Genomic DNA, 19,827 nt, shown 5'->3' with positions numbered 1-19,827 from the left:
ATTTCTTATGTTCTTATGTTTGATTCCCAGCCTGTGATAAGTCAGCCCATCTTTGTTTTGATGCTACAATTGATCTCAGTGTCTCTGGGCTGGAGAGGAAAGAAAAATATGCTGGGCATCCTACTCCTGATCACTATCTAGTAGCTCTTGCTGGAAAGTGCATTTATATGGATGTCAGATGAGGGCAGAATCTAGCTCAACTGGGAGGTTCCCTCAAAATCAACTAGACAGCCAACAAATATCATCTAGGTTCAAAGAAAGATGAAGAACAGCCACTGGGAGGGTGACTGACACTTGTGGGAAGGGGGTAGGGACAAGGAGACGGGGAGTTTTCAATGCATTTTGAGATTAAATCTGCTCACTCAGCAATTTTAACAGCTATTTGCTTTCAGCTTTTTGCATTTACTTCACTCAGTGTCCTACCAAGGTCTCCGTTCTCTATCACTTCAAATGTGGCCCAAACAACCTTCTCATCGGTAATGATGTTCTTCATTTCTAACACAGAATGAGTTAATTCTTCTGCTGTCATAGTCGGAGATACCTGTGAACCATGATGCAAAAAAGGCCTTAATTTCAAATACAAGCATAGAACTGAAAAAATAGGAACACAATAAAAGCACTTAGACTTGTTACATTTAAATTAATACAAAATGACAATAATAAATTTGATGTATGCGCAGCAACTAGAAATTGTTGTAAGTTTGAACTTTCAAAACTGTTGCAATTTAAAAGGCAAATCTGATCTCATTTCCTTTGATTTTCTCTAAAATCATTTTCAAACCAGTAGTGCTATTTCAATAAAATCAAAAGTTTGGGTTTAAGGAGCAAAACAGATCGCCTCATTGACACAAAGGCAGAATGAAGTGCTAAATGTCCCATGGCACAATTTGAAGACATTCTCCTGGTAACATGGCAACCTTCCTCCCTCAACCAACACAATTCAAAACATAATCGCTGGTCTGTCACCTCACAGCTGTTCGTGAATTTGTTTTTCACAAAATGGCTGCTACGTCTGCCTATGTGACAACAGACTTATTTCAAAGTAACTTATTGTATGTGCAGTACTTTGAGACATTTTTGACAACATGTCCAGAGCTGCACAGATCTGCCAGACTGTAATGTAAATCAAAGAGGACCAAAATATCAACACAAATTAAACAAAGAAAACAAAAAAAATCACAGTTCTTCCCTTCAAGCAGAAAGACATAAAAGATAGCAGTACTGAAACTTTAAGCTTCCAATATAATGTTGTACATTTGTACCTTGGAAAAAATCGAACAGAATGCCCACTGCGCATTTGTTAAAAGGATAAACATATTGAAATCAAAATAAAACCAGAAAATGATGGAAAACACTCAGCAGTTCAGGCAACATTTGCAGAGAGGAACAGAGTTAACGTTTCAGGTCGATGACCTGATAAAATGGTATCTCTGGTTCTCTCTCCAGTGGGTCAAGTGGAGCAAGTGTCAGTGGGGGAACAGTGATCATAGCATCATAAGGTTTAGATTAGTTATGACAAAGGACAAGGAGCAATCTAGAGTAAAAAATACTTAATTAGAGGAGGGCCAATTTCAGTGGGTTGAGAACGAATCTCGCCTGGGTAAATTGGAATCAAAGGCTGGCAGGGAAAACTGTAATCGAACAATGGGCGGCCTTTAAGTAGGAGATGGCTCAGGTACGGTATAGGTACATTCCCACGAGGGGGAAAGGTAGTGTAACCATAGTCAGAGCTCCCTGGATGACAAAGAGATAGAGAGTAAGATGAAGCAGAAAAAGAGGACATATGACAGATGTCAGGTTGATAATACAAGTGAGAACCAGGCTGAATATAGAAAGTACAGAGAAGTGAAAAAGGAAATAAGAGGGTCAAAGAGAGAGTATGAGAATAGACTGGTGGCTAACATGAAAGGGAATCCAAAAGTCTACAGGCATATAAATAGTAAACGGGTATTAAGAGGAGGGGTGGGGCCGATTAGGGACCAAAAAGGAGATCTGTGCATGGAGGCAGAGGGCTTGGCTTAGGTACTAAATGAGTACTTTGCATCTGTCTTTACCAAGGAAGATACTGCTGCAAAAGTCACAGTAAAAGAGGAGGCAGCTGAGATACTGGGTGAGCTAAAAATTGACAAAGGAGGTACTAGAAAGGCTGCTGTAATTAAAGTAGATAAGTCACCTAGTCTGGATGTGATGCATCCTAGGTTGCTGAGGGAAGTAAGGATGAAAATTGCAGAGGCGCTGGCCATAATCTTCCAATACTCCTGAGATATGGGGGTGGTGCCAGAGGACTGGAGAATTGCAAATATTACACCCTTGTTCAAAAAAAGGGTGTAAGGATAAACCTGGCAACTACAGGCCAGTCGGTTTAACCTCAGTGGTAGGGAAGCTTTTAGAAATGATAATCCAGGACAAAATTTAGTCACTTGGACAAGTGTGGATTAACAAAGGAAAGCCAGCACGGATTTGTTAATGGCAAATCGTGTCTAACTATTTTGATTGAGTTTTTTGATGGAGTTTTTTGATGAGGTAACAGAGAGGGTTGATGAGGACAATGCGTTTGGTGTTGTGTACATGGACTTTCAAAAGGTGTTTGATGAAGTGCCGCATAATAGGCTTGTCAGCAAAATTGAAGCCTATGGAATAAAAGGGATGGTGGCAGCATGGAATTGAAATTGATAAACTGACAGGAAACAAACGGTAGTGGTGAACAATTGTTTTTCAGACTGGAGGAGGGTATACAGTGGTGTTCCCCAGGGGTCGGTGCTGGGACCATTGCTTTTCTTGATATATACTAATGACTTGGACTTGGGTGTACAGAGCACAATTTCAAAATTTGCAGATGACACAAAACTTGGAAGTGTAGTAAACAGTGAGGAGGATAGTGATAAACTTCCCGAGGACATAGACAGGCTGGTGGAATAGGTGGACACATGGCAGATGAAATTTAACATAGAGAAGTGCAAAGTGATACATTTTGGCAGGAAGAATGAGGCGAGGCAATATAAACTATATGGTACAATTCTATAGTGGTGCAGAGAGACCTGGGGGTATATGTGCACAAATCGTTGAAGGTGGCAGGACAAGTTGAGAAAGTGGTTAAAAAAGCATACGGGATCCTGGGCTGTATAAATAGAGGCATAGAGTACAAAAGCAAGGAAGTTATTTTGAACCTATATAAAACACTGGTTCGGCCACAACTGGAGTCTTGTGTCCAATTCTGGACACCGCACTTTAGGGAGGATGTGAAGGCCTTAGAGAGGGTGCAGAAAAGACTTACTAGAATGGTTCCAGGGATGAGGGATTTCAGTTACGTGGATAGACTGGAGAATCTGGGGTTGTTCTCCTTAGAGCAGAGAAGGTTGAGAGGAGATTTGATAGAAGTGTTCAAAATCATAAAGGGTCTAGATAAGGTAAATAAAGAGAAACTGTTCCCATTGACGGAAGGGTCAAGAACCAGAGGAAACAGATTTAAGGTGACTGGCAAAAGAACCAAAGGCAACATGAGGAAAAACTTTTTAATGCAGTGAGTAGTTATGGTGGAAGCAGTTTCAATCATGGATTTCAAAAAGGGATTGGATAAATACTTCAAGGGAAAAAGTGGGGGAATGGGACTAACTGGGTTGTTCTTGCAGAGAGTCGGCATGGGCTCAATGGGCAGTAACCATTCTATGATTCTATTCCACAGATGCTGCCTGACCAGCTGAGTGTTTTCCAGCATTTTCTGTTTTATTTCAGATTTCCAGCATCGACAGTATTTTGCTTGTGTTTTATATTAAAATCAAAGTTGGGACAATATTTTTCTCTGAAACAATCCAAAATGGCCTAATCAGACATTTCAGTTGATATGCAACCCAACAGGAAGATAACCAATGCTGACATTCGTTATTGAACCACAGTATTTATTATGGAGTGTATAAATTTCAGCATGGGTAGTAACATAGTATTGTAAAAGGGGCATTATCTTCACCAAAATATGTTTTTGAAGCATTTTTGTTTGAGAATAGCTGTGTATCAATGCTGTCACAATACCACCATGTGAATATCACATAATTATGTGATTTTATGTCACTTCATACCATGTTCCTCAGAACATCCTGAAACACTTCACATACAATGAATTACTTCGAAGTGAACTCACTGTTGTGATGTAGGCAAATGCAGCAGCCATTTTCTCCACAGCAATATCCCACTAACTCAGCCAGCAGCTGAATGGCCAATGAATCTGTATTTTATGGTGTTAGTTAAGGAAGAAGTCTTACACTTTTCCAAATAGTGCAATGGGATCTTTAACATCCACCTTAACAAGCTGATGGGATCATGGTTAAATATCTCATCTGAAGGATAGCACCTCTAACAATGCAGGATGCCCTCAGTATTTGCTCAAGTGCTGAAGTGGGATTTGAACCCACAGCATTCCGATGCAGAGACAAGGGTTCCACCAACTGAGCCATGAGCAGCATACATCGAACACTCGGTGGGAAATATGGAGGGTGCTGTAGCCTAGTGGTTATGGTATGGGACCAGCAACCTGGTTGTCATGAGTTCAAATCACAGAATGGGCAAATTGTGAATTGAATTCAATAAATCTGGTTATTTGAGGGCTGGCGCCAGTAAAAAAAAAGGCCATGAAAACTGCTGGATTATTATCATCCAGTGATTTTTGGGGTATGGTAGCGTAGTGATTTGTTACTGGACTAGTAATCCAGAGGCTTGGATTAATAATCCAGACAACACAAGTTCAAATCCCACCATGGAAGTTTAAAAAAATTCTGGACATAAATTTAAAAAACTGTTATCAGTAAAAATGAAGTAAAAACATGAAGCTGTGGGATTGTTGTAAAAACACAACTGGTTCACTAATGTCATTTAGGGAAGGAAACCTGGTGTCCTTACACAGTCTGGCCTATATGTGACTCCAGTGCCAAATCAACATGGTTAACTCTTACAGCCCTCTGAAGCGGCTTAGTAAGCCATTTAGTTGTATCAAGCTGCTACTCAGCAGTTCATGGGCGGCCCATTACCACCTTCTCAAGGGCAACTAGGGATGGGCAATAAATCCCGGCCTTGCCAGCGACACCCACACCTTGAGAATAAATTAAAAAATAGAATTTACTTGAAAAAAGCCTTACTAATTCACGAATTACAAAAACATCCTTACTCGTGTAATACATTTGCTATCTGACAATCTTCTATATATCACAATATAATACAAAAAGAGGAACATTTTGTAAGCTATTTACTTTGCATGACTGGGGACCCTTGATGTAAATGAGTAAATAAATTGCATACGTATCAGCATTATAGACAAAAGGAATGACTTGAGATGCAGGGCTGAGTCACCATGCTCTGCCTATCTAATAATGTAAGGAATCTTACAACACCAGGTTATAGTCCAACAGTTTTATTTGAAAATCACAAGCTTTCGGAGCTTTCCTCCTTCGTCAGGAGGAAAGCTCCGAAAGCTTGTGATTTTCAAATAAAACTGTTGGACTATAACCTGGTGTTGTCAGATTCCTTACATTTGTCCACCCCAGTCCATCACCGGCATCTCCACATCATACCTAATAATGGAGTAACCAGCTGGTGTTGCAGTGAGTACACTTGCTCCGCTTCCCTTCAATGTGCTCCAGACATGGTGGAAGGACTCTTCTATGGTTGCAAAGCTACACAACCAGCTTTGCACCAACTGTGCGTAGGTAAAGATTGTTTGCACAGTTGCTTTAAAGGTGAAGTTAATTAAACCCATCTAAGCAAAGGCGCATTTAAAAGCAGGGGAGCCAAGAGATACAAAGTTCTATTGACTACACTAAACATTTCATACCATAACCAAATACCTACCCTAATTATGCAGCAACAATCTGGCTCCTTCTTCTCCAAGTACACTTCAATGATAAGGTCCCCAGCTTGTGCAATCTACAGAAAACATTTTCTAGTCACTTTACATTCTCTCAGCAGTATCTAATACTTTTACTGATAAGTTTTTATTTTTAGAATCCCCAACAGGCAAAAGCTTTCAAAAGTTATCTTTTTCTATTTTGAGTGTTGTTTCATTAAAAGTAATTTTAGACAAAGTGATGAGGGATTTGAGTGGAAACATTGAGCAATCACAGAAAGCAATATACACAAAGAGAGATTTTCAAGCAATACAGATGCAGGCTTGTGCTTTGTGGCTATCCAAAGCCAAAACCTATCCTTAATATCGTAGCCTGCAATATATATTAGGCCGACAGTAATGGAGTGTTTTTTTGTGATTTTGAACCTGGTTTGAATCAGCAAATTTAAAACTATCAACAAGTTTATGAACTAATTTAGCACAACTGGTATTCCAATATTGCTGAAACTCAGGGAAGGAAGCAGGGACTCCGAACTATGAACCAATCGCCAATTTCCCCCTTTCTCTTGGGATAAGGCCAGTAAAAGATTGATAATATTATCCTAGCATAAGTGTCACAAAACATATTTGAAAGTTCTTTATCTGAATGCAGGTAGCATTCGTAACAAAATGGACGAGTTAACGGCACAAATAACTACGTATGGGTATGATCTTGTTGCCATTACAGAAACATGGCTGCATGGTGACAACGACTGGGAATTAAATATGCCAGGGTATTTAACAATCAGGAAGGACAGGCAGGAAGGAAGGGGAGGTGGGGTGGCTATGTTAATAAAGGAAGAAATCACTGTAATACAGAGAAATGATATTGGGACAAAGGATCAGGTCAATGAAACAGTTTGGGTAGAGATAAGGAATAATAAGGGGAAATAAACACTAGTGGACGTTATATATAGGCCTCCTAATAGTTGCAACTCTGCTGGAAGAAGTATTAATCAGGAAATAGTCGGGGCATGTAATAAGGGAACAGCTATAATTATGGGGGATTTTAACTATCATATTAACTGGACAAATCAAATTGGGCAGGGCAGCCTTAAGGAAGAGTTTATTGAGTGTATTAGGGATGGATTTCTTGAGCAGTATGTAACTGATCTTACAAGGGGGCAGGCAACCTTGGACCTGGTCCTGTGTAATGAGCCAGGATTAATTAATAATGTCCGAGTTAAGGATCCCCTTGGAATGAGTGACCATAACATGGTTACATTCCATATCCAATTAGAGGGTGAGAAGGTTGGTTCTCAAACAAGCGTACTGAGCTTGAATAAAGGAGACTATGATGGTATGAGAGCGGAATTGATTAAAGTGGACTGGGAAAATAGATTAAAGGGTAAGACGGTACATGAGCAGTGGTGTTCATTTAAGGAGTTATTTTACAACTTTCAAAAAAAATATATTCCACTGAGGAAAAAAGGGTGTAAAAGAAATGACAGCCATCCGTGGCTAAGTAAAGAAATTAAGGATAGTATCCGACTAAAAACAAGGACATATAAGGAAGCCAAACTTAGTGGGAGGATAGAAGATTGGGAAGTCTTCAAAAGACAGCAAAAAGTAACTAAAGGATTGATTAAGAAAGAGAAGATAGATTATGAAAATAAATTAGCAAAAAAATATAAAAACAGATAGCAAGAGTTTCTACAGTTATATAAAAAGAAAAAGGGTGGCTAAGGCAAACGTAGGTCCCTTAGAGGATGAGACCGGGAAATTAATGGTGGGAAACATGGAGATGGCAAAAATGCTGAACAAATATTTTGTTTCAGTCTTTATGGTAGAGGACACGAAGAATATCCCAACACTGGACAAACAGGGGGCTCTGGGGGGGGGGGGGGGGAGGAGCTAAATACGATTAAAATCACTAAGGAATTGGTACTCAGTAAATTAATGGGACTCAAGGCGGATAAATCCCCTGGACCTGATGGCTTCTATCCTAGGGTCTTGAGGGAAGTGGCAGTAGGGATTGTGGATGCTTTGGTAATAGTTTTCCAAAATTCTCTGGACTCGGCAAAGGTCCCGGCAGATTGGAAAACTGCTAGTGTAGCACCCTTATTTAAAAAGGGTAGTAGGCAGAAGGCTGGAAATTATAGACCAGTTAGTCTAACATCTGTGGTGGGTAAAATTTTGGAGTCTATTATTAAGGAGACATTTGGATAAACATTATTTAATAGGACAAAGTCAGCAAGGCTTTATGAAGGGGAAGTCATGTCTGACAAATTTGCTCGAGTTCTTTGAGGACATAACGTACAGGGTGGATAAAGGGGAACCAGTGGACATAGTGTATTTAGACTTCCAGAAGGCATTCGACAAGGTGCCACGTAAAAGATTATTGCTCAAGATAAAGAATCACTGGATTGGGGGTAATATTCTGGCATGGGTGGAGGATTGGTTATCTAACAGGAAGCAGAGAGTTGGGATAAATGGTTCATTCTCAGACTGGCAACCAGTAGCCAGTGGTGTTCCGCAGGGGTCGGTGCTGGGTTCCCAACTCTTTACAATCTATATTAACGATTTGGAGGAGGGGACCGAGTGTAACATACAAAAGTTTGCAGATAATACAAAGATGGGAGGGAAAGTGGAGAGTGAGGAGGACATAAAAAGCCTACAGGGGGATATAGACAGGCTGGGTGAGTGGGCGGAGATTTGGCAGATGCAATACAATATTGGAAAATGTGAGGTTATGCACTTTGGCAGGAAAAATCAGAGAGCAAGTTATTATCTTAATGGCGAGAAACTGGAAAGTACTGCAGTACAAAGGAATCTGGGGGTCCTAGTGCAAGAAAATCAAAAAGTTAGTATGCAGGTGCAGCAGGTGATCAAGAAGGCCAACGGAATGTTGGCTTTTATTGCTAGGGCGATAGAATATAAAAACAGGGAGGTATTGCTGCAGTTATATAAGGTATTGGTGAGACCGCACCTGGAATACTGCATACAGTTTTGGTCTCCATACTTAAGAAAAGACATACTTGCTCTCGAGGCAGTACAAAGAAGGTTCACTCGGTTAATCCCGGGGATGAGGGGGTGGACATATGAGGAGAGGTTGAGTAGTTTGGGACTCTACTCATTGGAGTTCAGAAGAATGAGAGGCGATCTTATTGAAACATATAAGATTGTGAAGGGGCTTGATCGGGTGGATGCGGTAAGGATGTTCCCAAGGATGGGTGAAACTAGAACTCGGGGGCATAATCTTAGAATAAGGGGCTGCTCTTTCAAAACTGAGATGAGGAGAAACTTCTTCACTCAGAGGGTGGTAGGTCTGTGGAATTTGCTGCCCCAGGAAGCTGTGGAAGCTACATCATTAAATAAATTTAAAACAGAAATAGACAGTTTCCTAGACGTAAAGGGAATTAGGGGTTACGGGGAGCGGGCAGGAAATTGGACATGAATTTAAATTTGAGGTTAGGATCAGATCAGCCATGATCTTATTGAATGGCGGAGCAGGCTCGAGGGGCCGATTGGCCTACTCCTGCTCCTATTTCTTATGTTCTTATGTTATTCATACCAAGAACATAAGTATTTTCAGCGACAGGAAAATGCCGTTGGGTACTTTTCCACATCTCATATCAGTGACAAATATAGTTGCTTCTTCACTAATAAGGTAGATGGTGAAATGGGCAGACACATGGCAGATGCAATTTAATGCAAGTAAGTGTGAAGTGATACACTTTGGGAAGAACAACATGGAGAGGCAATATGATCCAAATGGTCCTATTTTGAGGTGGGGGGGGAACAAGAGCAGAGGGACCTGGGGGTGCATATTCACAAATCTTTGAAGGTGGCAGGGCAATTTGATAAGGTGGTTAAGAAGGCATACGGGATACTTGGCTTTTTAAAATCGGGGCACTGAATACAAAAACAAGGAAGTCATGCTAAACCTTTACAAATCACTGGTTAGGCCTCAGCTGGAGTATTGTGTACAATTCTGGGCACCACAGTTTAGGAAGGATGTCAAGAGGGTACAGAAGAGGTTCACCACGATGATACTAGGGATGAGGGACTTCAGTTATGTGGAGAGATTGGAGAAGCTGGGATTATTTTCCTTATAGCAGAGAAGGTTAAGGGAAGACCTAAGAGAGGCATTCAAAATTATGACAGGTTTTGATAGAGCAAGTAAAGGGGAAACTGTTTCCTCTGGCAAGTGGGTCGGCAAAAAGTCACAGATTTAAAATAATTGACAAAAGAACTAGAGGGAAATGAGGTGACATTTTTTTTTATACAGAGGGTTACTAAGATCTGGAATGTACTACCTGAAAGGGTGGTGGAAGCAGATTCCATTGGAATTTTTTAAAAATAACTGGACATGTACTTGAAGAGGACTTGCAGGGTTATGGGGGAAAAATCTGGGGTGTGGTGCTAAATTGGACAGGTCTTTCAAAGAGCTGGCACAGGCATGTCGGGCTGAATGGCCTCCTTCTGCGCTGTAAGATTCTATTCTGCATAATGCCCAGTGCAAAACACTAAATTTGTTAGCTGCCACTAAGAGGAAGAATTCAATGTAGTTGAACAAGAATATTAAGTTTTCCAAAAATAATAGCTTTTGTGTCCTCTCCAGTGCAAAACCAGTCAATTATGCAAATTAACATGGAATTAAAACTATACTACGGCCATATTATCATAGTATCACAGTGGGTGCAGCACAGGAGATGGCCATTCGGCCCATTGTGCCTGTGCCGGCTCTTTGAAAGAGCTATCCATTAGTCCCATTCCCCTGCTCTTTTCTCATAGCCCTGTAATTTTTTCCCCTTCAAATATTTATCCAATTCCCTTTTGAAAGTTACTATTGAATCTGCTTCTGCTACCCTTTCAGGCAGTGCATTCCAGGTCATTACAACTCGCTGCGTAAAGAAATGTTTCCTCAGGTCGCCTCTGGCTCTTTTGCCAAACACCTTAAACCTGTCTTCTCTGGTCACCGGAAACGGTTTTTCCTTATTTACTCTGTCAAAACCGTTCATGATTTTGAATACCTCTATCAAATCTCCTCTCAATCTTCTCTACTCTAAGGAGAACAACCCCAGATTTTCCAGTCTATCCATGTAACTGGTGTTTCTGATACTGACAGCCAATCATTCTGCCAGAAAGTGGTTATATAGTTAAACTTTAAATACACTAAAACTTTAACTATATCAGTATCAATATTCTAAAACTCAGCAATTCTTACCATCCACTCAAACATTGTTTTATTGACATGCAGTGGCTCACAAAAAGTGGTACATATAGGCACACATCTGACCAGTACATGAATAAACCTCTATTAAAGAAGTCTCACTAAAATCTATAAAATCAACTGTATGGGCTTTAAATATTAAAAGTATGAAAACCAACAGTTCACTGGATAGAATATTTTGGATTAGATGAAAATATATATATCAAAACATAAATCAAAGATAAATGTTGCAAACCAACATGTCCATACCTGTGTATCTTTCCATGTCGTTATGAAGCTATTTTCTAAGTCCATCTGTTTAACCTGGTCTTCCTTAACCTATTTCAAGCAAAGCATAGAAACTTTTATCAAAAAGTACAAAGAAGTGATAAGAAGTAAGTATCTGTAGGTGGCAAACAAAAAAAAATAACCAATCCATTTATTTCATGAAGGATGACTTAGAGACATGTATGGAGGATAGCTATCCTATACTTAGCCGGTAAAATTTACAATTAAATGATAGTGCTCGCTTGTCTCGGTTACCTGTCCTTTATATTTTTACAAATCAATCACTTAAAAAAAACAACTGTTTTTGCAGTTAATCTGGGGTGTAAAAGGAGTTATCTGACTATTGTGTCTGCAAGGGTGTCCAGGAGAAATTAATGGCAAATCTACTGGGAGACTCAGCAAATTGAGAGAGAAATTCCTGCAAGACGACTAGATTCTGCATTACATTTTTTCCTCAGAACTTTGTCCTCCTACACCTGCTCTTACGTTTGGCATATAATATATACATATATATATTTCATACACACACATATCTTTGATATATATTGTTCTGCCTCCCCAACATTTTTATTCAGTCGATTAAAGATCCAAGTGTATGCTTTCCATTTGTGTGCCACAATGATTTAGTTGTGTCTTCATAGCTTCTTTCATTATTTGCCTCTCTTGCAATACAACTGAAAATTCTGATACTACCACTCAAGCTCTATCCTCCCTTTCTTTCTATAAACAAATCTTAAGACTCCCAAGACTATTCTGGAGAGCGAGGATAACTACATCCATCACAAACCATCTCCTCCAACCTCCCTACCCTGCACTTTCAACCCTCACTTCAGACATTAAATGTATGAGCTCACTGATTTCTTTGCGTCCAAAATTGTGACAAGCCACTCAGTTGCCTCCTCTCTCTTTGACTCTCAGTCCTCTTCAACTGAACCTGAAGCCCTATATTCCCTAGTTTCACAGAAATATAGGAAAGGAGTAGGCCATTCAGCCCCTCGAGCTTGTTCTGCCATTCAATTAAATCATGGCTGATCTGTACCTCAACTCCATTTACCCACGTTTCTTTCATATCCTTCGAAACCCTCAACTAACAAATATCTATCTATTTCGGTCTTGAAAATTTCAATTGACCCAGCATCCACAGCCTTTTAGGGGAGTAATTTCCAGATTGCCACTGCCCTGAAAAAATGCTTCTTGATTTCCTCCTGAATGGCCTAACTCTAATCTTAAGATAATGCCCTCTTGTTCTGGATTCCCCCATTAGAGGAAATTTCTCTGCATCTACCATATCAAATCACTTACTCGTTTTAAATACCTCAATTAGATCACCCCTCAAACCTTCTAAACTCAAGGGAATACAAGCCAAGTTTATGAAACCGTCCTCATAATTTAACCCTTTAAGCCCTGGTACCATTCTGGTGAATCTGCGCTGTACCTTTTCCAAAGCCAATATATCTTTCTTGAGGTTCGGTGCCCAAGACAGAACGCAGTACTCCAGATGGGATCTGACCAAGGCTCTGTACAACTGAGGCATAACTTCCTCACTTTTGCATCCATTTCAAATTATCACTGAGTGTGATCAAGAGATGTTAGGAGCAATTTACTTCACAAAGACGATTGTTGGAGCGTGGAACGCTTTGCTGTCTGTGTAAAAGACCACTGTATCTTTTATGGGAAAATTGGATAAATATTTGAATCAGAGAAAGATATACCTGTCCAGGTGATTTCTACGAGGATTACCTTCCTTTAACATTAGCCCAAATAAAACTAAATTGATACACATTATACACGTATGAAGCTAGCATGCTTAACTGAATGATTTCTACCTTGGCATAGTTTGAAATTGGAGATTTTCATTCATGATTTCAAAATGGACACTGCTACTACCTGTGCATGATATAACACAATTACCTCAAATAAAATATCATAGGATCAGCGCTGCATCCTTTAATCATCCAATTTAGGATAAAATGTACGACTAAATAACATCTGTCTCTACTTGCAGAATCAAATATTTAACATTTATGTACTCGTCCCACCATTGCTGACCTAGGCACCAGGCTTTGAAATTCCTTCCCTAAACCCTTCTGCCTCTTCTCCTTTAAGAGCTTTCCTAAAACTGACTTCTTTGACCAAACCCTTGGTCACCTCTCCAAATATCTTCTACTTTGGCTCAGTGTCCATTTTATTGATTATGCCTCTGTGAAATGCCTTGGGCCTTTTTTCTACGTTAAAGGTGCTATATAAACGCGAGTTGTTGTTGTAGTAATGTCATTTCAAACTTTTAACAGAACTTATAAAACTCAGTCCAGTTTAGAAAAAAAATGGTAAAATAGAAATTTAGTCAATCCAGCATATCTCTAATATTCAGACTACCAGTTTCAAAGGAATTAAATTTCTCTCAAGTAAATGTAAATTAGTTGTCTGTTCTTATCTGTTAGTTGTTATGTCCTTCATATTTTCTTTTTATATACAATTCTACAAGGTTATTTCACTACACGTAACAGAATAACTACTTTGGTGACATCAATTCCATTAAAAAATAGAACTTTTAAAAATACACTTTAATGGTCAGATGAGGTCTTAAGACTACATCTGGAGAACAAAGCAAGCAAAACATTCCTTGTTTATTGTTCTGCAGTTAACGTGTGAAATGTGTTGGATATAATCTTTTATAAATGATTTCTTTTTTCTAGCAAAACTATAGAAATGATTAAGTGCACTGATTTATACCAATATTAAGTTAGATACACCAAAGAAGAATTCACTATAATTTTATGACCAAAAATGTGTACTTACGCTAAAGAGTTGAACATACAAATTGATAAGATCCTCCGTTACATTCACTTCTTGTTTAGTTTGTCCTTCGGTTTGGAATAAGTAGCAAGAAAACACCTGGGACAAACTGTGTTTGTTCATCTGATTCATCTTTGAACATTTCTGTACTCTGTAGGAGGGGGAAGAAGTAATTTAATACATATACATGACTGCCACAATACTGCTCGAGGTTTTCAAAAAAACCATAGCTTCCCTATAACCAAAAGCACAATATATGAACACTTTGTGATGCAACAAAAACTTTCCAACATTATTTAACAAAAATGTGCTATGTAGTAAGTTATAATGGCCTTGATCTTTATGGGGAGGCAGCGGGGGCGACTTTTAGTGGCCGAGAAAACTGGAAATACAGGGAACGCGGAGGTCCTGCTGAATTTAATGAGGGAAGCACTCTTAGTCCTCCTGGCCCACATGCTGTGTGATAAAAAACACTTAACTGTTGAATCTGGCAGTTGTCACCTCTCTTCAGCTGCCGGGTTTTTCCCAAGCTTTGGGAAACTTGGCTCGCAGCCGTTAAATCGAAATAGCTGCTAAAATCTGAGGCACGCAGCCTCATTAACATATTTAAATTACTGACTTGCCTCGCAAGAGCAGGCTCCTCATCTGCCCCGGTTAAACCAGAAGTAGGCACATTCGCTGTGGTTTTCACATTTTAAAGAATTTGACCTCCCGTTCGTCCTGTTGGGGGGGTGGGGAGTGAATTAAAATTCTCCCCAATGTTTCAGTTGAAATTATCCATATTGCACAACTCTTGTATTTTCCCTATTCTTAAATTTATCATTAATGCTGTTTAAGTAGGGTGGGTTAAAGTAGACACATGTTGGGTTTAATCCAAATCAGGAGTTGTGACCTCAGGTAACTTTCAACAAACTCTGTGGAGAAATTGAACTTTATTACAATTGCTACAGCAATAAGTTATTGCTGTGGGATGCAACAGAAACAAATATTCTGGCCCTTTTGTCTCTAAGATCCTGAGGGAGAAGTAGAAAGTTTTGCAGTGCAGCAAGACTCTAATAACAAAAGAGAAGTTGGAGAATGGGACTAGAAACTGGAAAAGCTTTTTCTGAGATGTACAGCTGTAATTGACCTCTCCTGAACTACAGACATTACACAGCAGCTAGAAAAAGTTTCCCTCCAGCAGCTGAAATGTGTATCTGTCTGAAATGTTGAACTAGTAACACACATACTGGTACTTTAATAGCTGCTCCAAAATACATATGGGGTGAAAATGGACATCGTGGGTGGAAAAACAGGTGCCGAGAGGTCCAGTTTAGGGGACCAACCTCCCCCCGCCTGAATAGCGGAAATACCGTCAGGATTACCAGGACATGAAGGGGCCATTGGGGGCACCTCCAAAAAGGCAAGTTTTTAAAAAGATACTTACCTGAATATGGAGCCGGGAGGAGCAGGAAAACTTCTGGCTCCACGTGAAAACTGCAGACCGTTGCCGGCCATCGTTCACTCCACTGCCTCTCCACCAGACTCATCTTTACGTCCGTCCCACCCCTCAGCCCCCTGCAAGTGGCGAGCTGCCCCTGGGGCCCGCAGCTCACCAGTAATAAACAAACGAGGCCATCGGACCAATCTACCGTGGTCCTGATGTCGTCCTCTTTAGCCGCGTGCAGCTTTGCACCCGGGTTGTGCCTTGATTCGGGCGTGAACCAATTTCTGGGCCAGAGCTTCTTTGTTCATAAAACAATCACAATTTGATGAAGACAATCAGATTGTCAGTGTACTGGTACTTCGGTTACAGACCATAAGGCAACTGGACATTTTCATTCGATTCCATGGTCCCAGGTTAAACATCATTCATGGATGTGGTACTGTCTATCATCTAATATTTCACATATTAAATATAGGTTTTATTTCACCTAATGATGATGACATTTCAACCACTGGAAGTAACTTCAATACAAGTAGACTATTTTGAACTTTCTATTCCACTAGCCTGGAGTATATGCAGATTTATCTCAAGAGAGAACCTAATTTCACATTTTAAAATGAACAGATTCTTTACAATAAATTTTTAGAAAGACGAATGTGATAAATGTAGAACACACAAAATATTACATCTATATTTTCATTAACTGTGTCCCGGTAACTTTTTCATGTAGTATGGAGTCCTGAACTATTGACATGGCCCTGGACACATTTAATACAGTATCTGATGCATCTAAATATTTGCCTGCACAATATGATATACAGAAGGAAAAAGATGTGAATCACTGAAAAACTCTGATATAGGAAAAAGTCAGCTCTGAATAAAGGGCAGCAGTACAAGCTTTTGATAATTTGGTGCTACAAAATTATTTGCAAACTAACTGTATTAAAACAGGACAAAAATCTGATGACCTAACTTGTTTTTCCCCAAGTTTTTCTCAGTTTTAGATTTGTTTGAATATAATGCGCAAGAATGTGTAACACTGCCCTCTGTCTTCTCCAGTAAATATATCCAGTAAAAAAAAGATTGTTCAGGTTCCCATATTATGGGCTCGATATTGCCAGGGCTGCGGGTTCGCGGCAGGGGGGCTATTGGGCGCGTGGGTAACGTGCCCGGCGAAATCAGTCTGCCCCGCGCGCAATCGCAGCCTAATTGGATCCACTTACCTGGTCTTCCGGGTTCCCCACTGCTGATCTGCGTGTCGGGTGGACTGCGCATGCACAGTAAGGTCTGTCAGCTGGAGGAGCTCTATTTAAAGGGGCAGTCCTCCACTGACAGATGCTGCAACAAACAGGAAAAAATACAGCATGGAGCAGCCCAGAGGGAAGGCTGCTCCCAGGCTTAATTATGCCTCACTCCAGGTATCATTAGATGGGGTGAGGAGGAGGGGGAGGACAAAGATCTTCCCCACAGCGGGCGGGAGGAAGCGGCCTGCCTCTGCCACCAGGAAGGCCTGGCTCGAGGTGGCAGAGGAGGTCACCTGCACCACCAACATATCGCCCACCTGCATACAGTGCAGGAGGTGCTCCAATGACCTAAGTAGGTCAGCCAAAGTGAGTACACTTACTCATTCCCCTACACTCCGTCTGCCACATCACCACCCCCACTCCACATCTCCTTCTGCACTGCCAACACTACTCTGTCACATCACCCCTCACACCCACTCAAACCTCATCTTACCGGCACTTACTCACCTCGCCAGTACTCATCCCGCCACTACCACTCAACGCAATCCTCATACAATCTCATGGCTCTATCTCATACTCACCCTCTCATGCATCTCTTTCACAGTCAGCTTCACTCAACCTGCCACTACCTGTGCTGCAGCCACAGGGCATGCATCACATATGTGCAGTAGGCAGCGTAAGGCAAACGTGTCGTGAGCATGAAGGGGATGCACAAGGGTGTTTGAGGGTTTGTCATGGTTTTTACTTATATTTAATTTCTGATCAACTCACATCACATATTATATTGGCACCACTACTGCCACATCTTTGCAAATCTTGTCTGGTTTGTGCAATAATGCCCTTTCCAGAGGATCACAATGAAGACCCACACCTCATGCCACCCATTGTGTCACTGCAGAGTGGGTGTAGGTGTATTTGCAGGGCTCTTTTGTGCAGACGACAGAGAAGTCAGCGATGTCCCTGGTGGCACCCTGGAAGGATGCGGAGAAGTTGTTGAGGGCAGCGGTGACTTTGACAGCGACAGGTAAGATGGTGGTGCCCGGGCCAGCCGGGAGCAGCTCGGCATGAAAGAGGCTGCAGATGTCCACGGCTACATGTCGAGTGACTCTGAGCCTCCGTGTGCACTGCTGCTCAGAGAGGTCCAGGAAGCTGAGCCTCGGTCTGTAGACCCTGTGGCGAGGGTAGTGCCCTCTGCGACGCATCTCTCTCTGCGGTTGCCCTCCCTCCTGCTGTGCAGGTAGATGTGTCACAGCACTGTGTTGTGGAGCTCCACGTGTCAGAGGTGGACGGCTTGGCCGGCGAGGCTGGTGATGCTGTTCGCCCTCCGAGGAGATCATGACTGCAGCTACGGCGGCCCCCATCCGGAAGATGTACATCTGAGGGGGTCTGCAAGGTAGGTACATGTCTCTGGACCCCGAGGTAAGTGTGCAAGTTGGTGAATTTGATTTTCAGGAGGAGGGTGGTGGAGGCCAAACTTTGTCCCAAGTGACGGAGTGGCCTCCTGCAATGAGTGAGGGTCTCCCCCACCCCACCTGTCAAATGGACCTTTGCAGCTGCCACAGGCTGACAGCTGCAACACGTCCATTTCAACTGGGAGTGTTTCCCCCAGTGTGGGAAACAGTCCCAGTTGTCTCTAAAATCCCACCCCTCCTCACATATTCCCTTTATCAGGTCTGTTAATGACCTGAAATAGCAAGGTAAATACTCTCAAGTGGCACCCCGCTGGCTTTAATTGCCTGCGGGAGTCCCACATGCGGGGGCTGCGCGCGTACGTCGGCGCGTCCATGGGGAACCCGGAAGTGGGCGGGTTGGAGCCGGGCTCCCGACCCACTCTGGGATTCCCCGATTTTCGGAGCCCCCCCCCCCCCGCCAGGAACACACCCGATAGCGGGTGCTAAAATAGAGCCCTATATATTCTCCTTCCATTCTCTGAGAATTATCTGACATTTTACGCTGGAGGTGAAAGATGTCACTATCAGGGGCTGGAAATATTTTCCCCTTTGAACCCAGTGTCAGCACCAAGCACTCTAAGGTCAGGTACAGGCTGGGCCAAATGCAAAGTGAAGCTTCCTTTAAACTGTCCCAAAAATGTACCTAACAACCACCTTAGTTCATCTCCCTCAACAGCAGTGTGAATTTATTTCCCACATCAGCTGTCCTGGAGACTTCTGAAAGAGATTACAGTTCAGTGCCAAATTAATATTACTGTCCCCTAAGAATTCAGTTAAGCGTACTGAAATTAATTTCACTTAGGACCCTTATCGCTGGTAGAGAGAAGAGACATTCTCCCATCAGTCATGGTACAGTTGCAAGAGATGAAGGAGTATGCTAGTTCTCTGCTTCATCTATTCCCTCCTTCTATATTTCAATGTGTTGTTTGCAGTGAACAGATGATATCAGTAATAATGATGGCCACCTATGTGACGTACTAAAGAAGTTAATTAACAATTCAATGCTCAGGGTGAATTGAATTTGTACCCCCCGCTATTCTGACAATTATATGGGTTTATCAGAATGAATCACCAGGAACCAAGAAAATTCAATGTATTATATTTATTCCCTGATGCGTGGAGTGCAGCTAGCATCAGTGAAATTCAATGACTTGGCATGCACACTAAAAACACACATACTTGCATGTCTTTTGTAGTGCTTTTATTGTTAATACACCCCAATACATTAAGATTTTATTGATTTCTACAGGTTTTTTAGACCTAGGGTACAAGGTATCAGGCAGGGGGAGGATTTTAACACCCCCTGCCTGGTGAAAGCCTGGGGGTAGTTAAAATGGAGCAGGGCACTTACTCACTCCTATCCCGCCCCGATCTGGCCAACTGCAATTTTAAATTGCAGGCGGCAACGACACCCGCCCGAAGCCGGTGTGAGAGTTGGACGAGAGTTCGACCTGCATTATAGACTATATTTTATGAATTTGTGCAATCGACGCAGAGCTTCATTCACATACATCAGGAATTTGAGTGCAAAGGTTAATGGACCCCACAGGATCTTTCATCCATTCATCTTAAAATTTACCCTCACATGTAAGGTAGGA

General features: G+C 41.5%; 1 protein-coding gene across 1 annotated transcript in view; it reads right to left on the bottom strand.

Annotated features, from left to right (window-relative positions):
- Nucleotides 1-19,827, bottom strand: part of arap2 (ArfGAP with RhoGAP domain, ankyrin repeat and PH domain 2) — a 332,431-nt gene that overhangs the window by 51,007 nt on the left and 261,597 nt on the right. The window contains exons 23-26 of the mRNA XM_067988973.1: nucleotides 14,112-14,259; nucleotides 11,295-11,363; nucleotides 5,836-5,910; nucleotides 424-541 (exon numbers count right to left, since the gene is read on the bottom strand). Of these exons, the coding sequence (XP_067845074.1) occupies nucleotides 424-541; nucleotides 5,836-5,910; nucleotides 11,295-11,363; nucleotides 14,112-14,259 (410 nt within the window). The remainder of the gene's footprint in view (nucleotides 1-423; nucleotides 542-5,835; nucleotides 5,911-11,294; nucleotides 11,364-14,111; nucleotides 14,260-19,827) is intronic.

The sequence above is a fragment of the Heptranchias perlo genome, chromosome 1 (genome assembly GCF_035084215.1).
Source record: "Heptranchias perlo isolate sHepPer1 chromosome 1, sHepPer1.hap1, whole genome shotgun sequence".
NCBI lineage: Eukaryota > Metazoa > Chordata > Chondrichthyes > Hexanchiformes > Hexanchidae > Heptranchias > Heptranchias perlo.
This window is presented reverse-complemented; position numbering and strand designations above follow the sequence as displayed.